This window comes from Cydia splendana, chromosome 14 (assembly GCF_910591565.1).
Source record: "Cydia splendana chromosome 14, ilCydSple1.2, whole genome shotgun sequence".
Classification (NCBI taxonomy): Eukaryota; Metazoa; Arthropoda; class Insecta; order Lepidoptera; family Tortricidae; genus Cydia; species Cydia splendana.
In genome coordinates this window covers 14,781,095-14,800,112 of record NC_085973.1, presented here as the reverse complement: position 1 = coordinate 14,800,112, position 19,018 = coordinate 14,781,095, and the positions used below count along the sequence as shown (strand labels likewise).

The 19,018-nt window shown below is 44.0% G+C and overlaps 2 protein-coding genes across 3 annotated transcripts; both read left to right on the top strand.

Annotated features, from left to right (window-relative positions):
* LOC134796700 (protein stoned-A) lies at positions 1–3,233 on the top strand. Of its 2 annotated transcripts, none has more exons than XM_063768872.1 (2): positions 1–164; positions 897–3,233. In XM_063768872.1, exon 2 carries the CDS (start codon positions 928–930, stop codon positions 3,208–3,210), a length of 2,283 nt encoding a protein of 760 aa, XP_063624942.1. In that variant the 5' UTR covers positions 1–164; positions 897–927; the 3' UTR covers positions 3,211–3,233. The 2 variants fall into 2 exon arrangements, with proteins under 2 accessions (XP_063624942.1, XP_063624941.1); XM_063768871.1 differs by having other exon boundaries at positions 1–221.
* Positions 3,234–3,238: 5 nt separating this feature from the next.
* Positions 3,239–16,808, top strand: LOC134796687 (protein stoned-B). Its single transcript, XM_063768855.1, has 13 exons — positions 3,239–4,853; positions 5,135–5,306; positions 5,601–5,746; positions 5,884–6,052; positions 6,601–6,816; positions 10,672–10,816; positions 11,231–11,465; positions 12,223–12,391; positions 12,958–13,072; positions 14,639–14,802; positions 15,061–15,215; positions 15,896–16,106; positions 16,441–16,808. Exons 1-13 carry the CDS (start codon positions 3,239–3,241, stop codon positions 16,577–16,579), a joined length of 3,651 nt encoding a protein of 1,216 aa, XP_063624925.1. The 3' UTR covers positions 16,580–16,808.
* Positions 16,809–19,018: the final 2,210 nt, after the last annotated feature.

Below are 19,018 nucleotides of genomic sequence, written 5' to 3'. Positions count from 1 at the left end.
CCTATTACATAACGCTGCAAGCGTAGGATGTGACTCTTGAACTTTCCGAGGGCGGGCGGGGCTGCGCGCGGCGCGGATCGATGCGGCCGCCCGCCCAGTAGCCCGCAGAGCGCGCCCCGAGCGCACGACTCGACAACCGGCGATCTTCTAGTGTTGCGATGAAGGTAGTAGTAGCGCGGTAGCGGTATGATAGCTGTAGGTAGCGGCGGTAGGATCGGCCGGTACGTGTTGCTGTTGTGCCGCTCACCATCACCGGCCATGCGACCATCTTCATCCGATCGATTGTTTATAAAGTTATCCTGACGTTTTTAGTGACCTTGTCTTAAGTCATTCTAATCCGAGGGTTTTCTCATGAGCTTAATATGTCTCATCATCATTTGACAGCTTTAAAGCTGAAGGGAGTGAAGGGTAAAAGGCCAAGGCCGAAGGGGATGCTGCGTAGCGACATCTTACAAAATTTTCGGCCATTTTTCTTCAACTGTCACACCATTCCCATTAACCGTTGGCTTTTTATGTAACGCATGATTTTTTACTTCATTTTCACGGCACTATTTACTTACTAATTGTAAAAAATAAATTTGTAAATGAGTTAACGTTAGCGCTATTAAGCGCTCACCGGCGTCCCGGAGGACGTCACGTCACGGCCATCTATCGATTAAACTTTCTATATCTGTATTCTATAAATCTACTTACTTCAGTGAAACCTCAATATGAAGAATATATTCTTTAGAATGATTGATTCCGGAGTATGGAACCGCTAATAAGTGATATAACCAAGGATACCTACCTTACCCTAAAATTTAGTCTAGAAAATTATATGATGTTTCCTTATTGAGGTTCCACTGTATTTATGAAGACATTCAGGAGTTTAATCGATATTATTTTTATTGTTTCAGCAACGCAGAGACCTCTTTATAAGCACATATAATGCTAAAACTACCCAAAGGCCTTAAGAAGAAGAAAAAGGGAAAAAAGTCGAAACGCAAAGACGAGGAGTTATTTACCGAAGAGGAGCTCGAGAAGTACCGCGCGGAGCATCAGCAACCGGCTCAGTCCGGCGAACCCTCCAAGGAGAATGAGGAGTGGTCCAAGTTCAAGGACTTGACCACTGGTATTGACAGTGTACTTAAGAAGACTCAGGGTGATCTTGATCGTATCAAGTCCACCTCGTTCTTCCAACGCATACCTGCGGGCGTCAAGGAGCTCCCGCCATCTCCGCCGCCACCTCCCCCCACCCGCCAGGTGGTCACAGTCACCGCCGCCGACTTCCCGCAGCTCGCCGCCGCCGACGAACACGACAACGCGAGTGACATCGGCGTCACCGACGACGAGTCCGAGGAGGACGACCAGGACGATATCTTCGATACTTCTTATGTCGAGGCTGTAGAAAGGGGAGAAGTCAAGCTTGCAGTCGTCCCCGACTCGCCGGACGACGCGCAGGACGACGATCTCTTCGATACATCGCACCTCGACGCGCTTATCAAGGGACAGGACCCTAAAACTTCCACTGGGAAGAAGGGACTAGATATTGGAATCGCCGTATCTGTCCTTACAGGTCGGATAGATAACGTCACTGTCACTACCAAGCGGTCGCATAAGAGGGCTATACCGGCGGACTTGTTGTTAGAAGGTGACAACAGTGACCCTTCAGCAGCTCCCCCCGTAACCCCCGTCGCGCCCAGCGAACCCGAGGAAAAGAGTATCCTAGACATCGATGCGGACATACCTATCAATACCCCGATAGACCTCAGTGTTTCGCTCCATACGTCTTTGATTCAACAAAATAAAGCTCAAGTAGATCCTCTAGAGACTGAGGTTCCTGAGCCTCAACCGGTAGAAGAAGAAGACGACGAATTTACTCAATTAGCGGCAGAGTCCTTAGAGGTTAGCGCGGAAGTAACCAAACTTGGACAAACGGAAATTGTTGCCGCACCTGTGATCCAGGAGTCGTGGTCAGTTTTTGAAGCCGACAAGGTATCTGAAGTATTCGCAGAGGGTGTCGCGGAGGATCAGATTGACGTTATCGACCCCTACCTCGACCAGGACGATCCGTTTGACACGAGCTTTGCGGACGTTGTAGTACCTGTGAGCGCAGCTCCTATTAAAAAGGAGGCTGTTATTTTAGAGGAAGACGACGATTTCGACCCTCGGGCCGAGGAAAACCGAGCGAGGTTAAATAACCGACGGAAATCTTCCGTGCGTATTCATTTGACTGACCCGTCTGGCATCCGGGAGTCCATCACTTCAGACGACCGAGACCTTGGGGATAAAGAGGAATCGATCCCAGCGCGCGACCTACTGGGCGGCAGTACCACCGATTTAACTGCTCTTGGTGATTCACCTCTCGATCCTGTGGACATTAATGATGATGAAATAGATCCTTTCGATACTACTATCGTCGATAAAATAGTCGCGCCCGGTAGAGTCGAATTGAAATTATTGGAGCAGGAGCTGATAGGAGCTAAGTCCGTACCGGCAGCGCCCGTGTACCGTGTACCCAGCGACCCCGACTTTGACCCGCGTGCCGAGGAGCCCGCACCTTTATCCGAACGGCGCGCCAGTCGCCCTGAGAATCTTACCTACAGCAAGAGCGTAGTGTTTGACGTCGATACCACGCTTCAGCCCGACAAGCCCAAAACCGCCAAGCCTGTCACGCCGTACTACACGCGCGAGGTCTCTATCACAGAAGACTCGGAGGACGCCGAAGCCAACGACACCGTCCCCGGGTCGTTGACGAGAACTCGCTCAGACGAGGACTTGGCGCCCAAATTAACCTATCAGGCGAAGAGGCGTCATTCGGAGCTTCCTCAGTCGAGCCAGAGCAAGACTAAGCCGAGTCTGCTAGAAACCGCCCCTATCCCCATCCAGACTAAGGTACTGACACCGTGCAACCCTAAGCCCCAACCGCTCGTGGAGGAGGAACTCGACCCCTTCGACACTTCGTTTGCCGGTGAACTAGCCCCAACTAAAACAGAGTTAAAGTTGCTAGCAAAAGAGTTCTCCTGCGACGAAACTAACGAACCGGAGGGACCCAAGGACTTATTGGACCCGTCAGACGATATATTCCAAATTAAAGCGCTCACACCGGAGCCCTCGAATATTTCTCGCCTGCCAGAGGAGGAGTTAGATCCTTTTGACACCTCGTTTGCGGGCGACCTTCAGCCGGGAAGAACTGAACTTAAATTGCTCGAATCGGAGTTTCTTAATTGAGACAGGGGGCTTTTGAAAAGAAAGCAAAATGGCGTTTAATCCATTTTTAAGCATGGGAGAGCCGGTAGCGCCGGTGACGACGGAAGCAGTCAATCCGTTTATGATGACGACTGACGAGGCGCCGGTGGAGTACACCGGCGATAACCCATTCGCGGCTAGCAACCCGTTCTCGGACTTTGGGTACGACCCGCCCGCCGGCGACGTGCCTTCTGATATCTTTGGCGCCGAGCCCACTGGTGGGGCTACCCAATTCGACGGTTTCACTGCGCACGCCGAGCCTGCCGGTGGGGCCACCCACTTCGAAAATTTCGCTACACCCGCCGCGCCCGTTGATCTGTTCGGCGCCCCGCCAGTCAAGCCGACCGAGCTCGAGCTTGTCTCCACGACTGCGGACTTTTCGTTCGGAGAAGATCTCAACAACGCGGTACCACCTCGCCCGCTACCACCGGAGACGCAGAATCTTATCCTGACAGTGACGGGACAGATGGAGTTCACGAGCTCGCACTTGCTCGACCGTATTCCGCCGACACGCACGCCTAGCCCTGTGTCTGTGCGTGACATACACTCGGCCTGTCCTACGCCAGAGCCTGAGTTGGAGCCGCTGCCGTTGGACGAGCCCGCGCCAGTGCCAGCGGCAGCCCCCGCCGCTCCCGTGCAGACAGACTTTGACATCAATCGCAATAAGCCGACGCGACCGCCACCCGCACGGCCTCCCGCGGCGCGTCCTCCTCCCCCGCGCCCCGCGCCGCCACCAGTTCCACAGGCGCCGGTACAACAACAGCCAGCTACGGACGATATTAACCTCTTCGATGCTCCAGTTCCTGTAACCGTGAAGCCGACGAAGGAGGCAATTTTGAGTTTGTACTCGGCACCAAAGCAGGAGGAGAAGCCGTATGATTTCCTAAGCGATGATATTGTAGACGATGTCCCGGCCGTAAAAGCTGAGGTGCCGACCGTCACATCGGCGCCGGTTCCGGTGGCCCCGGTGACCAATGAGCCGGTCGCAGTGGTACAGCAGCCGTCGCCACCGAAAGCTCGCGAGCCACCTCCATTGCCACCAGCGCCCGCTGTGGCAACTGCGCCAGCCGTTCCAGATGCAGCACCTATGGACTGCTCCGAGCCTCCCGAATCTGAACCCACAACGAACACGACGCCGTTCGCCGAGGTCACAAACGACAATTTCTCGACGGAGCCGCGCGACGAGGAGATGAACCCATTCGAGTCCGGTGCTACTTTTACGGACTCCACTCCATTCACCGGTGCAGGCACTAACATTTTCGGCGTGCAGGAGGAAGCATTTCCAGCTCAGAACAACGACACTTTCGGCGCAGTGGATAACGGTTTCGGAGCCGTTTCTAATGGAGCGTTTGAAACCTCAGCAACTAACATTTTCGCCGCGTCAAACGACGCGTTTGCGGACAACGCGAACAACTTTGGTATGGAGCAAGGCGGCGCGTTCGACGCGCCGGCACCGGCGACAACGGTGGCGTCGGCGGGGTGGGATGCGGCACCAGCACCTGCGGCGGCGGGTTGGGACGCCGCACCCGAGGCAATGGCGCAGGACGCCTTCCCGGACTCACAAGACGCTTTCGACGCTTTCTCTGCCAAATTCGACAACACCGCTGCCAAGCACCTGAACTCAGGTAAATATCACAAATTTTCAAACTAACTAAAACTAAGTAACTATTATTAGATTGCCTAATAGTTTACATGAATATCCTCGTCCAGTACAATTTGATAGCGCAGACGTGTCCGCAGAAAAGAGGAGTGCAAATGAAAAGAAAAGATGTGAGAGATATGAATGGATGCTAGAAAGTGTGACGTAAGAATGCGCAATATGATATTTGAATTGCGCACAGCCAGAAATAATAATGTTATTCTACAGGTACACAAGGCAATCTCAACGGCTGTGTTTTGTTTGCAGGCGCATGGGGGGATGATGGTAGTTCAGAAGAGACCCCAGGAGGAGGCTTCGAGGCGGAGGCGTTTGACCCGTTCTTGAGCATGGGGGCTCCCCCGGCCCCCGCCGCGACACCGCGCTTGCAGTCACAGGGCTCTAAGGACTCCGCTGATGACTCCTTCTCCCTGTTTATCCGGTAATTTAACATCCAACTGGATCTAAAGCTTTCTTTGCTAATCAGTCATGGGAATATAAGTTCGACTTCGTTTTGTTGGTAGGTATTATTATTGGTGGTTGGCATTATTTTGCTGTAGCTGGCTTTAGTCAGGTCACTCAGGTCAACATCCCTGTCAGTGGAAAAATATCAGAAAATTTCGATCCTTCTGAATAACAGGTGAGATGAGTTCAGCCACTGTGGCGGTTGGACCAAAAAAGAACATTACTGGACGTATTAAATAGGACGCAATGTCATTAAAGGGTTTTTGCGCAGGCCGAAGGACAGCACCGGTGCGGACGCGGGCGCTGCAGTGCCGGCATTGGCGCCCCCGCCGCGCCCGCAGGCGCTGCCGGAATCTCCGCGTGCTAATCCGTTCGACAAGAGTGCAGAGGCGCCAATCCCACGCGCCGATGCTTACGGTAAGCAGTCGCTGCCCATTTTACTCACTTTTTTTCGATTTTCCATCACCAAACACAACTTTAAATTCGATATGCTTGTTTCCTTCACACAAGATATTCATAATAGAGCCTAATATTGTTTTTTTTTTTATGTGCAGATGAACAGCGGCGCGGCTCCGGCGGCTCAGGCGGCGAGACGCCACCGACGCCATTGTTCGACGACGATGTATCCCAGCCGCTCGAGGACTTCCCTCGGATCAAGTACGACGGGCCAGGCTGGGAGATGCAGCTGAGACAGCCGGTGAAGAAGAAGATTACCGGTCAAAGGTGAGTCTTACTAAAACTACAAGAAAAGAGTCGATCATTTTAGTCTGAAAATATTCAAGTACCTACAACGATAATAACGATATTTCTGCGTTTGTAAACCTCCTACGTAACTTACCTATACTTACTTAAAACTTTTATGAAATTTGAGAAGTCTCCTTAGCTATTGTATTTAGTGTTTCAGGGATGTACAACACACACTTTAGTGCCACTTGCACCGTCTCTCTAACCCGGGGTTAACCGGTTAAACTGTTAACCCATAAGGCCTACTTGCACCATTCCACTAACCCGGGGTTAAACGGTTAAACCGTTAACCCTGTGTCAAATTGTACTAGTAACCATGGTAACTCCAGGTTTAACCGGTTAATCCCGGGTTAGTGGAATGGTACAAATGGGCCAGTGTCAAAGTGTACTAGTAACCATGGTTACTCCAGGTTTAACCGGTTAACCCCGGGTTACTGAATGGTGCAAGTGGCCCTAAACTGGCTATTGGCGGATTTTCAATCTTTGCAAAGCTTTACGAATTGTGAGCATTTGATGTTATTCCGCAGGTTCTGGAAGAAGGTGTTCGTCCGCGTGTCCACACAGGGCGAAGCACCTGTTCTCCAACTCTTCAAGACCGCTCAAGACAAGGAGCCGTACCAGGAGCTACCTCTGCAAGCCTGCTACTCAGTGTCGGAGGTCGGCGCCCAGCAGTTCGATACCTTCGGCAAGATCTTTACGGTCAAGCTGCAGTATGTTTTCTACAAGGAGCGCCCCGGTGTCAGGTAAACCATTGCGATGTTAACAAATTAATCATTTACAGCCAGAGATGGGCATTAATCGATTAACTTTTTAATCGACTAATCAATCGATTAAAAAAGTTAATCGTCAAAATTAATCGGCGATTAATTTAATCGCGATTAATTTAGTCGACCTAACATACGATTGAAATTGAATTAATCTTAATATTAATCGATTAAATTTCTCGATTAACTCTCGATTGAAAGTAGACAGGTGGTCATTTTTGTATGTAACTAAAAATCAAAACTTCTTGCGTACACATTAAAAACCATTCCAGTGTTATAAATGTGCTTCAATAATATAAGATATGGTTACATTGGTTACTATAATAATGCGGATAACTTAGCGCGGCATCTCTAGGTAAGGGTTTAGGGCTTGTAGCGCAGGTATAAAAATTAGAAAGAGAACGACGTATGTGTATGAAAGAGCAAACACATTACTTACCTCTTATCAGTTGTTTTCTATAAGGTTTCAACTTGTCAATGCAGTAATTACTTACTACTTACATCGAACGCTACACTTACACTCCAAACCTTTTGCGACACGGATTTAAATTTTGTGAAAATGAGTGCCATCAGTGACGATGAGGATTCTAGTAGGAATAGTTCATTAAATTCATCTGATGAACGTAGTGATTCTGTTATCACTAACACATCCAAGTTGACGATATTGGATGGCAAATTTTTTCAAAAAGAATCAGAGACACAAAGTGACAAAAGCACTATATTAACTGTGAAATGTGTAAAGTGTTTACCTAAAGTCGTGAAGATTAAGGGAGTTGCATCGACAACCTCCAACTTTTTAAGTCATTTAAAAAGAAAACACGGAGAAGTTGCTGTTGCAGAGTACCGAGAGTATTATGCAAGTAAACAGAAGAGACAACGCTTGCAAGATAATACTGCTACTGGAAGCAACGACTCAACTTATCCAACAAGCTCAAAAACGATTAATCAGACGGGGTTCGAAAATGATGTCAGAAATTTCTTTGTCCATTCGATGATTCCGTTAAATGTGGTGGAAGATCCTTTTTTTGCCACAATGTTGAATAATTTAGAAATAAAAAAGCACGGATTAAATATAATGAGCCGAAGAACACTAAGTCGTAAAATTACAGAATCTCATACACAGGAAAAAATGAACATGAAATTGCAATTGGAAGACATTGAACATGTTTGCACTGTTGTGGATATTTGGTCATGCCGCAAAAGAAGTTTTTTTGGGATGACTGTGCACTGGCTCGACTCTGAACTAAACAGGCAATCGAAAACCCTAGCATGTCGAAGATTTGCTGGTGTCCATAACTTTGAGCGTATTGCTATGCTATTAGAAGAGCTACACACGGACTTTGCTCTAAACCCAGACAAAATAAAAACCAAGGTTGATTCTTATTTTCGGCATAAAAAATGTAACAAATTCAATAAGAAGTGAAACTCATAAAAAAAGTAACCACTATGTCATATGAAAATGTCACAATCTTATGCATGTGTTATTGTTTAATCTACGTTGATTTTGTATTAAGTATTGTTATTGAAACTTATTAATATTAGGTGAATGTTTAATAAAGAAAGTTTGATTATTTTTCTTTTTGTTTTATTAACAAATTTAGGTAGGTACTTAATTATTTTTCTCGATGTCGACGACTCTTTTACCAACCCAACCAAAGCTTGAAAACTATTTCTAACACAAATTTGTGCTGTGAAAAATACGGAAATCTTATCATTTATGGCTAAGCCTATACCCATTTTTGGGTAATTATTAGTTAGTAATTTGAATCGGCGTAAAACGTGTACAAAATACATCTCTTATGGTACATATATATTTGGTAATTTGGCTCTTAACCCTTAAATGCATAGTGAATAGTGATGCATGCAGCCTACACAACATAAACATAATATTTTATGCATAATTAGACAAATTCTATTTGTTCCTGTATATTATTTCAATAGTAAAACTAATCCATATTCCGGATTCTTACTTAAATTTACGCAGTATTTTAATTTATAAAAATTACATTTGTTTTGAGACGAAATGTCGAAAAACTTGGAAAAACCCGGAACATGATGATTTTTAGTACGTGATTTTGGGCACATTTTTCGGGGTTTGTAATAATTTTATATTTCAAGAATTTATCATAGGAATATCACAAATAGTATACCTTTCTGATGGCAGTAAGATTTTTCCTATATCTCTTACTAGTGTGTAATTATATATTTACATAAAATATGATTTAGCCTATGCAACTTCCAACACTGATTTCGCAGTAAAAATCGATGCTATATTTTTTTTACCATTTTTCTTAGAATCAGGAAACAATTATGTGATACACATATTAATTTCCGGCAAAAAGACAAAATCATGCATTTAAGGGTTAAACACCTGGGTAAGTTGAGAAACTAATAACACGTGGCATATAATACAGTGACATAAAATACTAAGCATACGTACTCTTTGTCGGTTTGTTTTATTGTTTACACAGGACTAGAAATTGCAAAATAGATAACAATCCGTTTATCCATAATTTGCCATTGTTATACGACCCTAAGAACTGTCAACATAACCCGAGATAAGAACAACCTTTAACAAAAAAAATTGACTACAGAGCTTAAAATGCCATTATTATATCTTCGTCAGCCGGTCTATATAATTCGCACAATAGTAAGTACCTTTCGAGAGCAAATGCACGTGTTTGTTTAAAAAAATGATAATTTTGCTTTAGGTATGCCTATAGCGATTTCAGTATTTTATTGATAACAAAATGGGACGAACTCTAAAACATCCCTTTTCAAACAAAAACAAAATTCGAAGACGGTCGAAATTAATAGTCTCCAAGTGAACATACATAAAAATTCGTCTGTTACTTATATTATTTATAAATGTTTCAGACGAATTAGGCACCTCGTTCTTTTTTTAAAGTCGGTTAAAAAGACCATATTTATTGCTAAAATTAATCGAGAGAAAATTAATCGAACTAATTAATCGATTAAAAAAATTAATCGCCGGTAATTAGTCGACGATTAATTTAATCGTGACAATATTAGTCGGAGCTTTTCGACTAAAATTAATTAATCGTCACTTTTAATCGTTGCTCGCGATTAAGTCGGTTAATTTTAATCGTTAATCGTCAGTCGATTACATTTTGCCCAACTCTGTTTACAGCCTGGCAAAAATAGTAGAAATTAAAAAGTGGCAACACTGTAGTGTCGTCCCGTTCTCTTATATTTATTGATTTGAAAGGGACGACACTACAGTGTTGCCACTTTTTAATTTCTACTCTTTTTTGCCAGGCTGTAAAAGCGGCTAGAACAATGCCAGGCATCGCCACCGTATGCCAGTCGACATATCGTGTTAGCATATTGGGCCCACTTGCACCACTTGCACCGGTTAAACCTGGAGTTACCATGGTTACCAGTAAAATTTGAGACTGGGTTAACGGTTTAACCGCTTAACCCTGGGTTAGTGGGATGGTGCAAGTGGGCCATAGTGACTAAATGGCTGATACAAGGCATAACATGACTATATAAAGTTACATGTATTCATTCATTACATTAAAACTTAAGTAGGTACCTACTATGCATACCTGCTACCAGAAGTAAAAATATTTAAAATTTGTAATATGCATTAATTAAAATAAGCTGATTGTATTCTTTGATCTACAAATGCGATCCTCCTCTGAACATATAATGGTCCTTCGAGCCGGATCATAGCATTAATAAAATCCGTTTTTTTCTCTTGCTCGTTTCTTGCCAGAAAAGCCGACGTAAAATGAAGAGGGGTCATCCCCTTTACTTCTAATGCGTTTCTACTTTCTTCAATTAAAAATGATTGTTGTGATTGTACAGGCCCGGGCAGGTGACAAAAGCGGAGCGCATCACGAACAAACTGTCACAATTCGCGGCATACGCCATCCAGGGTGACTATCAGGGCGTCAAGGAGTTCGGTAGCGACCTCCGCAAGCTGGGGCTGCCCGTGGAACATGCTCCGCAGGTACGAAATCAACACACTTTACTGAACATTCGTGTACGTTGTCTCGTTGCAAGGTTTAATGACATCGACCTACTCATGGATGTACATCACCCTCTGATTATACTGACAGTGGGAGTTCGCTAACGTTTTCCCAAGTTTGTATTCTCACGACACACTTTCGACTTTGTTATGGGTCAACCTCTAAAAAGACGACCGGAAACAGAACGGAGGATTCAAATTTTCTCTGAAGTCGGGTGTTCTCTCATTGCCCTTAAAACTAAACGTTTGTGAATTTATATATCTCTTCGTTCAAGCGCCAAAACATCTTGAGCAATTGGTCAATTTTAAATTCTCTTGGTTAATTAATCTTTTATTACCAAGTGTGTAGGTAGTTTACGTAACGTCCTCACACCTTGACCAAGTTTGATTTCGCAGATGTCGCAGCTATTCAAGCTAGGCTCACTCAACTACGAGGACGTTATCCAGTTCTCATGCTGCATAGAAGAGGCGCTGTTCCGTCTCTCAGCTCATCGCGACCGCGCGCTCGCTTACAAGATGGAAGAAGTCCAAGTTACAGCTGTTGATGAATTGTACGTCGAACAAGACGCGGATGGGTCTGTTCAGAAGCAAATTGCGCGTGTCAGGCTGTTCTTCTTAGCATTCCTAAGCGGTAAGTGACAATTAAAAGGTTGCATACTGACCAATAATTATGATGGAGTTTTCATTGGAGTATGGATGAGTAAGTATATACAAGATGGATGACGTTAAAGTGACTGCTGTTGATGAGTTTATGTTGAGCAAGAAATGGATCTGTGCAGAAACAGATAGCTTATGTCAGGATGTTCTTCCTTGGATTCATTAGCGGTAGGTAAGTGTAAACTGTGTAAATGAAAACGATTGGTGAGGAATATCTTTCACTGTCATCAACAAAGACATGCTGGAGTTATCATGTCTAGAGATGAGTAAATTTATGCAAGATGGAGAAGGTCCGGGTGACAGGATAGGATAGAGCTTTGTAGATGGTCCTATACAGAAGTAGATTGTGCATGTTATACTGCTCTTCCTTGGATTTCTTAATTAGAGGTAAGTGTCAATGAAAAGGTTGTAGGTGTATTGGAAGTCATCAACAAAGATACCTATATGCTCGGGGTTTTACATGAGTATATAAATAAGCAAATGCAACATGTTCCGCAGTTAACCTGTTCTTCGAGCAGTGGGAACAATAATTCTATTAAAAAGACCAAGTTTCATTACGTCCCATTGTAAACAAGTCCGAATGTTGTCAGTAATATTATGCCCCACTAGAAAAGTCCAACTGGGTGTCACAATTTATTACAAAAAAAAGTATCAGCGAAAGCTCATCTTCTCTAGGGATACTGTAATCACTCAGACATCATTTAAATCTGTTTTTAACTAATTTTGCACAGGCATGCCGGATATCGAGCTCGGTGTGAACGACCTCCGCCGACAAGGCAAGGAAGTAGTCGGACGGCACGATATCATCCCCGTGGTCACGGAGGAGTGGATCCGCGTCGAAGACGCCGAGTTCCACGCTTGCGTGCAGCCGGAGGAATTCTATAACACGCAGATTATTAAGTGAGTACGTTTGGTGAACCAAACACGAGGCTAATGAGCATACATCTGGATTCTAGGGGGCAAATTGTATGACGGGATCCCTATCCGTCATACAATTTGCCCCCTAGAATCCGATGTATGCTAATGAGTTATAATAACGTAGCGAAATACTCGTACATGGTACTGTCAATAGTGTCAATAACTATCACGGTCGCCATGTAAGGAGGTGATACAAGAGAACAAGTGAAACAGTGATTATATAGGAAACTTGACTACGTCATTGCTAAAATAAGGTCGACTCTGCTCTTCTACATTGCATAGTCACAACTCAATGTTGTCGGCGGCGTTCCTACACTGTATTATTCTGATTCTATTCGTTGGACGAGAAAGCTACCAGCCTTTGGTTACAGCTGATCCAATGAACAATTGAATATCTTAAATGCTCCACAGCCCTGACAGAGAATGCTATGTTAGATAGACGAATACAAAACTTAATTGCGAATCATATCCCATGATAAAAAGTGCTAGCAAAACCTAAGGCAAAACAAGGCTCGTGGAGTCTTATGACGTGACGTGAATTGGTGCAGGTTCAAGCCTCCAGACGCGTGTTACATCGAGCTGTTACGCTTCCGCGTGCGTCCGCCCAAGAACCGCGAGCTGCCGCTGCAACTCAAGGCCGTTTGGTGCGTCACTGGGAACAAGGTACTCATTATATTTGTATCAGCATTCTTTAAAATTAGAATTCAGGCGTTAGAGAGTTTCAATAAAGATCATTGTTGTATTTTGCTCTAGAATCCACCTGTGGCTACCACGTAACAGAAACCGCATGTTAGACCTATACAAATATACAAGTTGCAGAAAGTTTCCAAAGTTCGAAAAGCTCTCGGAAAGTACTGGCAAATTACATGAAATAACGGAAGACTCCATTTTATCTATGGATACATTCCCCACAAAAAAATTCACAGATTTCGTGCCTCACACGACTATCGAGCACATTGGAAATGAATCTACGGAATTCGAAAAAATATTGTATCCTGGACATAACGCATGTGAACAAACAAATTGTAAAATTTACACACGCGTATCCAAGTTTGAATAATTGTCGCCGTGGCGCATAAGTATAGGTACATATTTCATTTTTCGATTAATAAGCAGGATATATTAATGTTCAAAGTACAAGAAAATTATTACACGGCAAATCCGTAGTCAACTCGAGAAGTGGTGATCGGGATGGCACTTTTTCTTTTTTATGTTTCTCTGTATAATTTCTTTTTTATGTTTCTCCCTCTCCCTCTCCCTCTCCCTCTCCCTCTCCCTCTCCCTCTCCCTCTCCCTCTCCCTCTCCCTCTCCCTCTCCCTCTCCCTCTCCCTCTCCCTCTCCCTCTCCCTCTCCCTCTCCCTCTCCCTCTCCCTCTCCCTCTCCCTCTCCCTCTCCCTCTCCCTCTCCCTCTCCCTCTCCCTCTCCCTCTCCCTCTCCCTCTCCCTCTCCCTCTCCCTCTCCCTCTCCCTCTCCCTCTCCCTCTCCCTCTCCCTCTCCCTCTCCCTCTATAGAGTTAGACCAAGAAGCGATTGCAGCGATTTTGAAAGCCCACGCAGTGCAAGTGTTATTCTGCCGTCATAATCCCGATAATTCACAACAAACACCGATAACGAACTCTGCGAAACATGAAGTCATAAATGTCCTGTGAAAAATGTCGTTCTGACTTTTTGACTATTTTAAGGTTAGGCTACAGGGCAAACCCTTAACCCGATCGTCTTTGTTTTAGGCTCAAATTGTAGCTGACTAAATTGTCCAGAGCCGTTTTTCTCAAATTTTTGATATCATTCTTCGTTTCCAAATTATCGAGCACCAAAATCAAAAATTCGGAAAAAATTGAATTTTATTTTCACTATTTCGACCATAACTTTTTTGTTTCTGACTTTCTCGAATAATTATTTTTGCACCTTACAGCTCTCGTGATTATGCGTCTTTTGAGCCTATTTTTTAATATCATATCTTCACAACTTTCCGAGATATAAGGGGATCGCACTTTTTCGTGAAATCGGACCGTATACTGGAGCGAACGAAAAGACATTTCCAATGTCAAAAGTGAGCTTTTTCGTTGTGGAAAAAATCTCAAATTCGGAAATATTCCCTCGGCACATTCAGTTATGAATGCTAGGGAAGGGTTTGGGATGAGGATGATAAGGAACAGATTTTCATAAATATTTTTGGTACCTTATGTCCAGTGTGAACGTCGTGTCAAGATGATGATACTATATCTACAGGTGGAGCTTCGAGCGGATGTATTGGTGCCAGGCTTCGCATCGCGCAAGTTAGGACAGGTGCCGTGCGAGGACGTTGCTATCCGCTTCCCCATCCCTGAGTGCTGGATCTATCTGTTCAGAGTGGAGAAGCATCACCGTTACGGCTCTGTCAAGTCTGCGCACAGGTACTTAGAGTCCTACCACTATATGGGTTTAATGGACAATGTCTTGAGTAATACATATTATATTATAGTCCCAGTAAAAATACGTTATTCAAATACGTAAGTATGTAGGTCGCTAACTCCAACTTTTATCAAGCGTGTACTTGAACTGGCGCTGCTTATCTTTTTGCAACACATGGATTTTTATATTGCCGTGTTTTTTCAGCCATTTACCGTGTTTCTCTAGCTGATTCTAGTCACAAACCAATTATTTTCATGCAGACGTACGGGCAAGATCAAGGGTATCGAGCGTTTCCTTGGCGCCGTGGATACGCTGAGCGAGTCCCTGATCGAAGTGACGTCGGGGCAGGCCAAGTACGAGCATCAGCACCGCGCGCTGGTCTGGCGAATGCCAAGACTGCCTAAGGAAGGGCAAGGTACATACATACCGCTTCCATGCACATTATTGTGTTACTAAGGCACGTTTTCAACTTCACTTCACACGCGGAGAGCCAACGTCAATCATCGTCACTCTCTTGAGACAAATTGGGAAAATTTAAGTATTCGAAAGATCTATCCTTCTTAGTTTCTTCACTTGGCAGGTTATTAATTAAGGCGTACTTAATAAATAAATTCTGATTTATAGAATTCTCGAAAACTCCATTATTCATAGATTTAATAAACTCAATTCAAAAAGAGAGGGTCTAATATTGAGCCTTGAGGTACACCTCGAAGGAAATGCATTCAACTAATTTCGATTGATGATCAAACCTTAGAGATTTATCTTAAAGATAAATATTAGGAGAAGTTTAAATTTGCCATATTTATTTCTGTATAGTATTTTAATTACAAAATTAAAGTCTCATTATCTACGCAATCAAATGCTTTTGAAACTTTTAATAATTATGTCTGACGAATTAACTAGGGAAATTCTGGTATATGTAAATCCCGTCAACGACAATCAGCGTAGAGTCCGCCTAAGCTAAATCTGCACAAGTTTCGATAAGACAAAGTGTGGAAATGCCACAATAAACGTTTGTTTGTCATTGTAAATTCTGTGACGAATTCGCGTGGTCCGACTCTCGTGTGACGCTCACCTTGTTATATTTCTTTTCAGGCGCATACACAACGCACAACCTGGTTTGTCGTATGGCGCTGACCTCCTACGACCAGATCCCCGCTGAGCTGGCGCGCGCCGCACACGTGTCGTTCACGATGCCGGCGACCCAAGTGTCGCACGTGACCGTGCGCTCCGTGTCGCTGCAGAACCACGACCGCGACGACCCGCCCGAAAAATACGTGCGGTATCTAGCGAGGCACGAATATGTGTAAGTGTCTATTTAAATAGGTACCTAAAAATAAAATAAAACAGAATTAAATAACTGACCTATAAAACTTAATAAATGAAATCTAAAATTTAATAAAGTTAATCTTAAAATTGTCGGAGCCAACTTGCCGATCCCACTTGATTCGATTGTAAGATTATGACGGATCAAATCAGAAGGTGCGGATGCAAAAATGTATATTTTCGACGCTAGTATAGTATGCGTGTAATTTATCGCCACTCGTTTCGAATTTCTCCCAAGGTCGTCCGTTTAAAACGAATCCTCAGCCTGCAAGTAGCTACTTCCGAGCCTCGACAATAATGTACTATTTTTGCAGCGTGGGCATCGAGCGTACAACGGGCACAGCGAACGCGCCGTCAGCGTACGCGGCCGCCGCCGCCGTGCCCCGCGCGCCCGAGCCCGCGCCCGCCCCCGCCGCCCCGCAGCCGCCCTCCTCGGACTCAGACTCCGACTGAACTGACGAAAGCCACTGTTAATCCTACAAGGTTGGCAAGGCTTTAGACCACTTCGATCTTGGTAGTTTCCGGTAGGTTGGCAACCAAATTGTATTGTGGTCAGGACCTTGGATCGTTGGGAGCATGGTTGCCAGCCGTGTAGAGTGTGCAAACTGAGCGGACGCTCGAGCGGGGCGACCAGCGGGGCATGCATCCATATTAAAGATATGCAAACGTATGTGTAATGCGTCAAGTCCCGTAGGGTGGTATTCCACCTATCCAATTTCTTTGTCCAATGTCAGTACGTCTCACTCTCTCATTAAAGCAAAATGTGAGACGCAATACACATTGGACAAAGAAATGAAATACCACCCTTAGGAGCTCGACGGTACGCTGCACGCCCCGCTGAATGCTCGCCACTGTGGCACCTAGAACTGAAATTGCGAGAGATCTACTGAGCTTCTTCGCAGTGCTTCTTCAAGAACGTTGACGCTAGTGTGAAATGGCTGATATGCAGAAGGTCGTAGTAGTATTTTTCAGATTCGGTTATGGACCAGAACAGATGGCTACTGAAATCTCAACTTGATTTGATATCCCATAGTGCATTCTCCAGTGCACGTTACCAATATTGAGCGTCAGGCACTGCGAGTAATTTTAAATCAACATTTAGTTGAGATTTGTGAAGTTGTAATTCTGCTCCGATGCGGAGACGAGAAAATGTCGTACCACTTTGCTACATCGTCACACAGAAGAATCGATATGCTACTTGGATTGCGTAACACCGCGAACCGTGATATTGTGTGTTCTGCTCCTTTTAAACCGACAAATAAACTAGGTAATATAATCTCATAATGAATAAATACAGGAAGGACATCAAATATATTTTTCATTGTACCTATATTTTCTACACATTTGAACATTGTGGACCCTGAATGTAGGATTTTGGACGAGTATACCGATCCCGATCTCACAGCTGTTGTTATTTTTACTTTAATGTATAAAATTATTGTACATATTATCTAGGTTGTATTTCTGTTAAATTAATGATATTTAGGTATTTACTCTTACTTTTTCATTAATTTTCGACACAGGATGCTAGAGCATAATTTTGTATGAGTATAGAAGAATTTAAAGTATTAAGTAGATAAAAGTCAGTTCGTAAGGCAGAGTTAAATTTCAATAATGGTCCATTTAATTTAAAATCAGTTAGTGATTTATTGAAGTTGTACTATTTATAGGAAAATTTGTTATGATGTTGTTATGCTTCGATCGTTTGTTTGTGCGTGGAGAGCTATGAAGGAGTGAGAAAAATAAAAGTTTACAGTAAGCCCATTATGCAAACGCCTAGCATTTACAAGAAATACCTGTTCTGCAAACAGTGACCACGCCTAGCTACGCCACTGAATGGTTGTAAATATTGTCAGATGACAATACGCATTGGCTCTACAGATGTAGAGCCAATGCGTTTTATAAGCGTCATTAAGGTATGGGTACTCAGCGAGGTCAACCGGCAGCAAAAACGCAATGTTCTATATGAAGCATAATATCTACATACGCGAAGGCTACGAAAAGAGAGAATCCGCTGGACGCTTACGCTAGCAGCGTCAACCGCCATATACCTGGGTACTATTGCCCATTGTGTGGGACGGACGGCCAGCAGATTCGCCTGGAGCGTTTTCGTTTCACTTGGCCTTCGAAATGGGTCAAACAGATCACTGTGTTATGTCTTTCCTGTAGACATACACGAGAGTTAAGGGCTATAAAGGTTAATTTTCTTTTTTAACCCTTATCCACGTGAAAAGGTCCTCCTTTTATTTAGAGAACTATGATAAAATCATTGCTTACATGCCCACAAGCTGTTAACTATTGCCCACAGGAGAGAAAAATGTACTGTTCGCGCGAACACACTAGTTTTCTCTCCTGTGGGCAATAGTTAACAGCTTGTGGGCATGTAAGGAATGATTTTATCATAGTTCTTTAAATAAAAGGAGGACCTTTTCACGTGGATAAGGGTTAAAAAAGAAAATTAACCTTTATAGCCCTTAACTCTCGTGTATGTCTACAGGAAAGACATAACACAGTGATCTGTTTGACCCAAATATGTGTCAAAAATGCTGCTTCGTTGCGTCGTATTTGAGAGCCTAGTGGGAGGCGTCTCCTGTACATAGTAGTGATGATAATGAGCTTCGGACGGAAGCCCGCCGACACGAGTCCAATTGTTTGCTACTGTTACTATAAAAATGTACTCTATATTTTCATAAAATACGTACTAAAATATATATCAACATTTTTGAGATTATTACATATAAATTAAATTATAAATATTACGTCTCCCGCGTATGTCGAGAAAGTGTAAGCTTTAAAAGCTCGAAGCGTCAGCGAATCGCGAGGCAGGCAAGTATGTTATACCAAAGCATAATAGACTAAATATAATTGCTTATCTAGTGTATGTAATGGGTG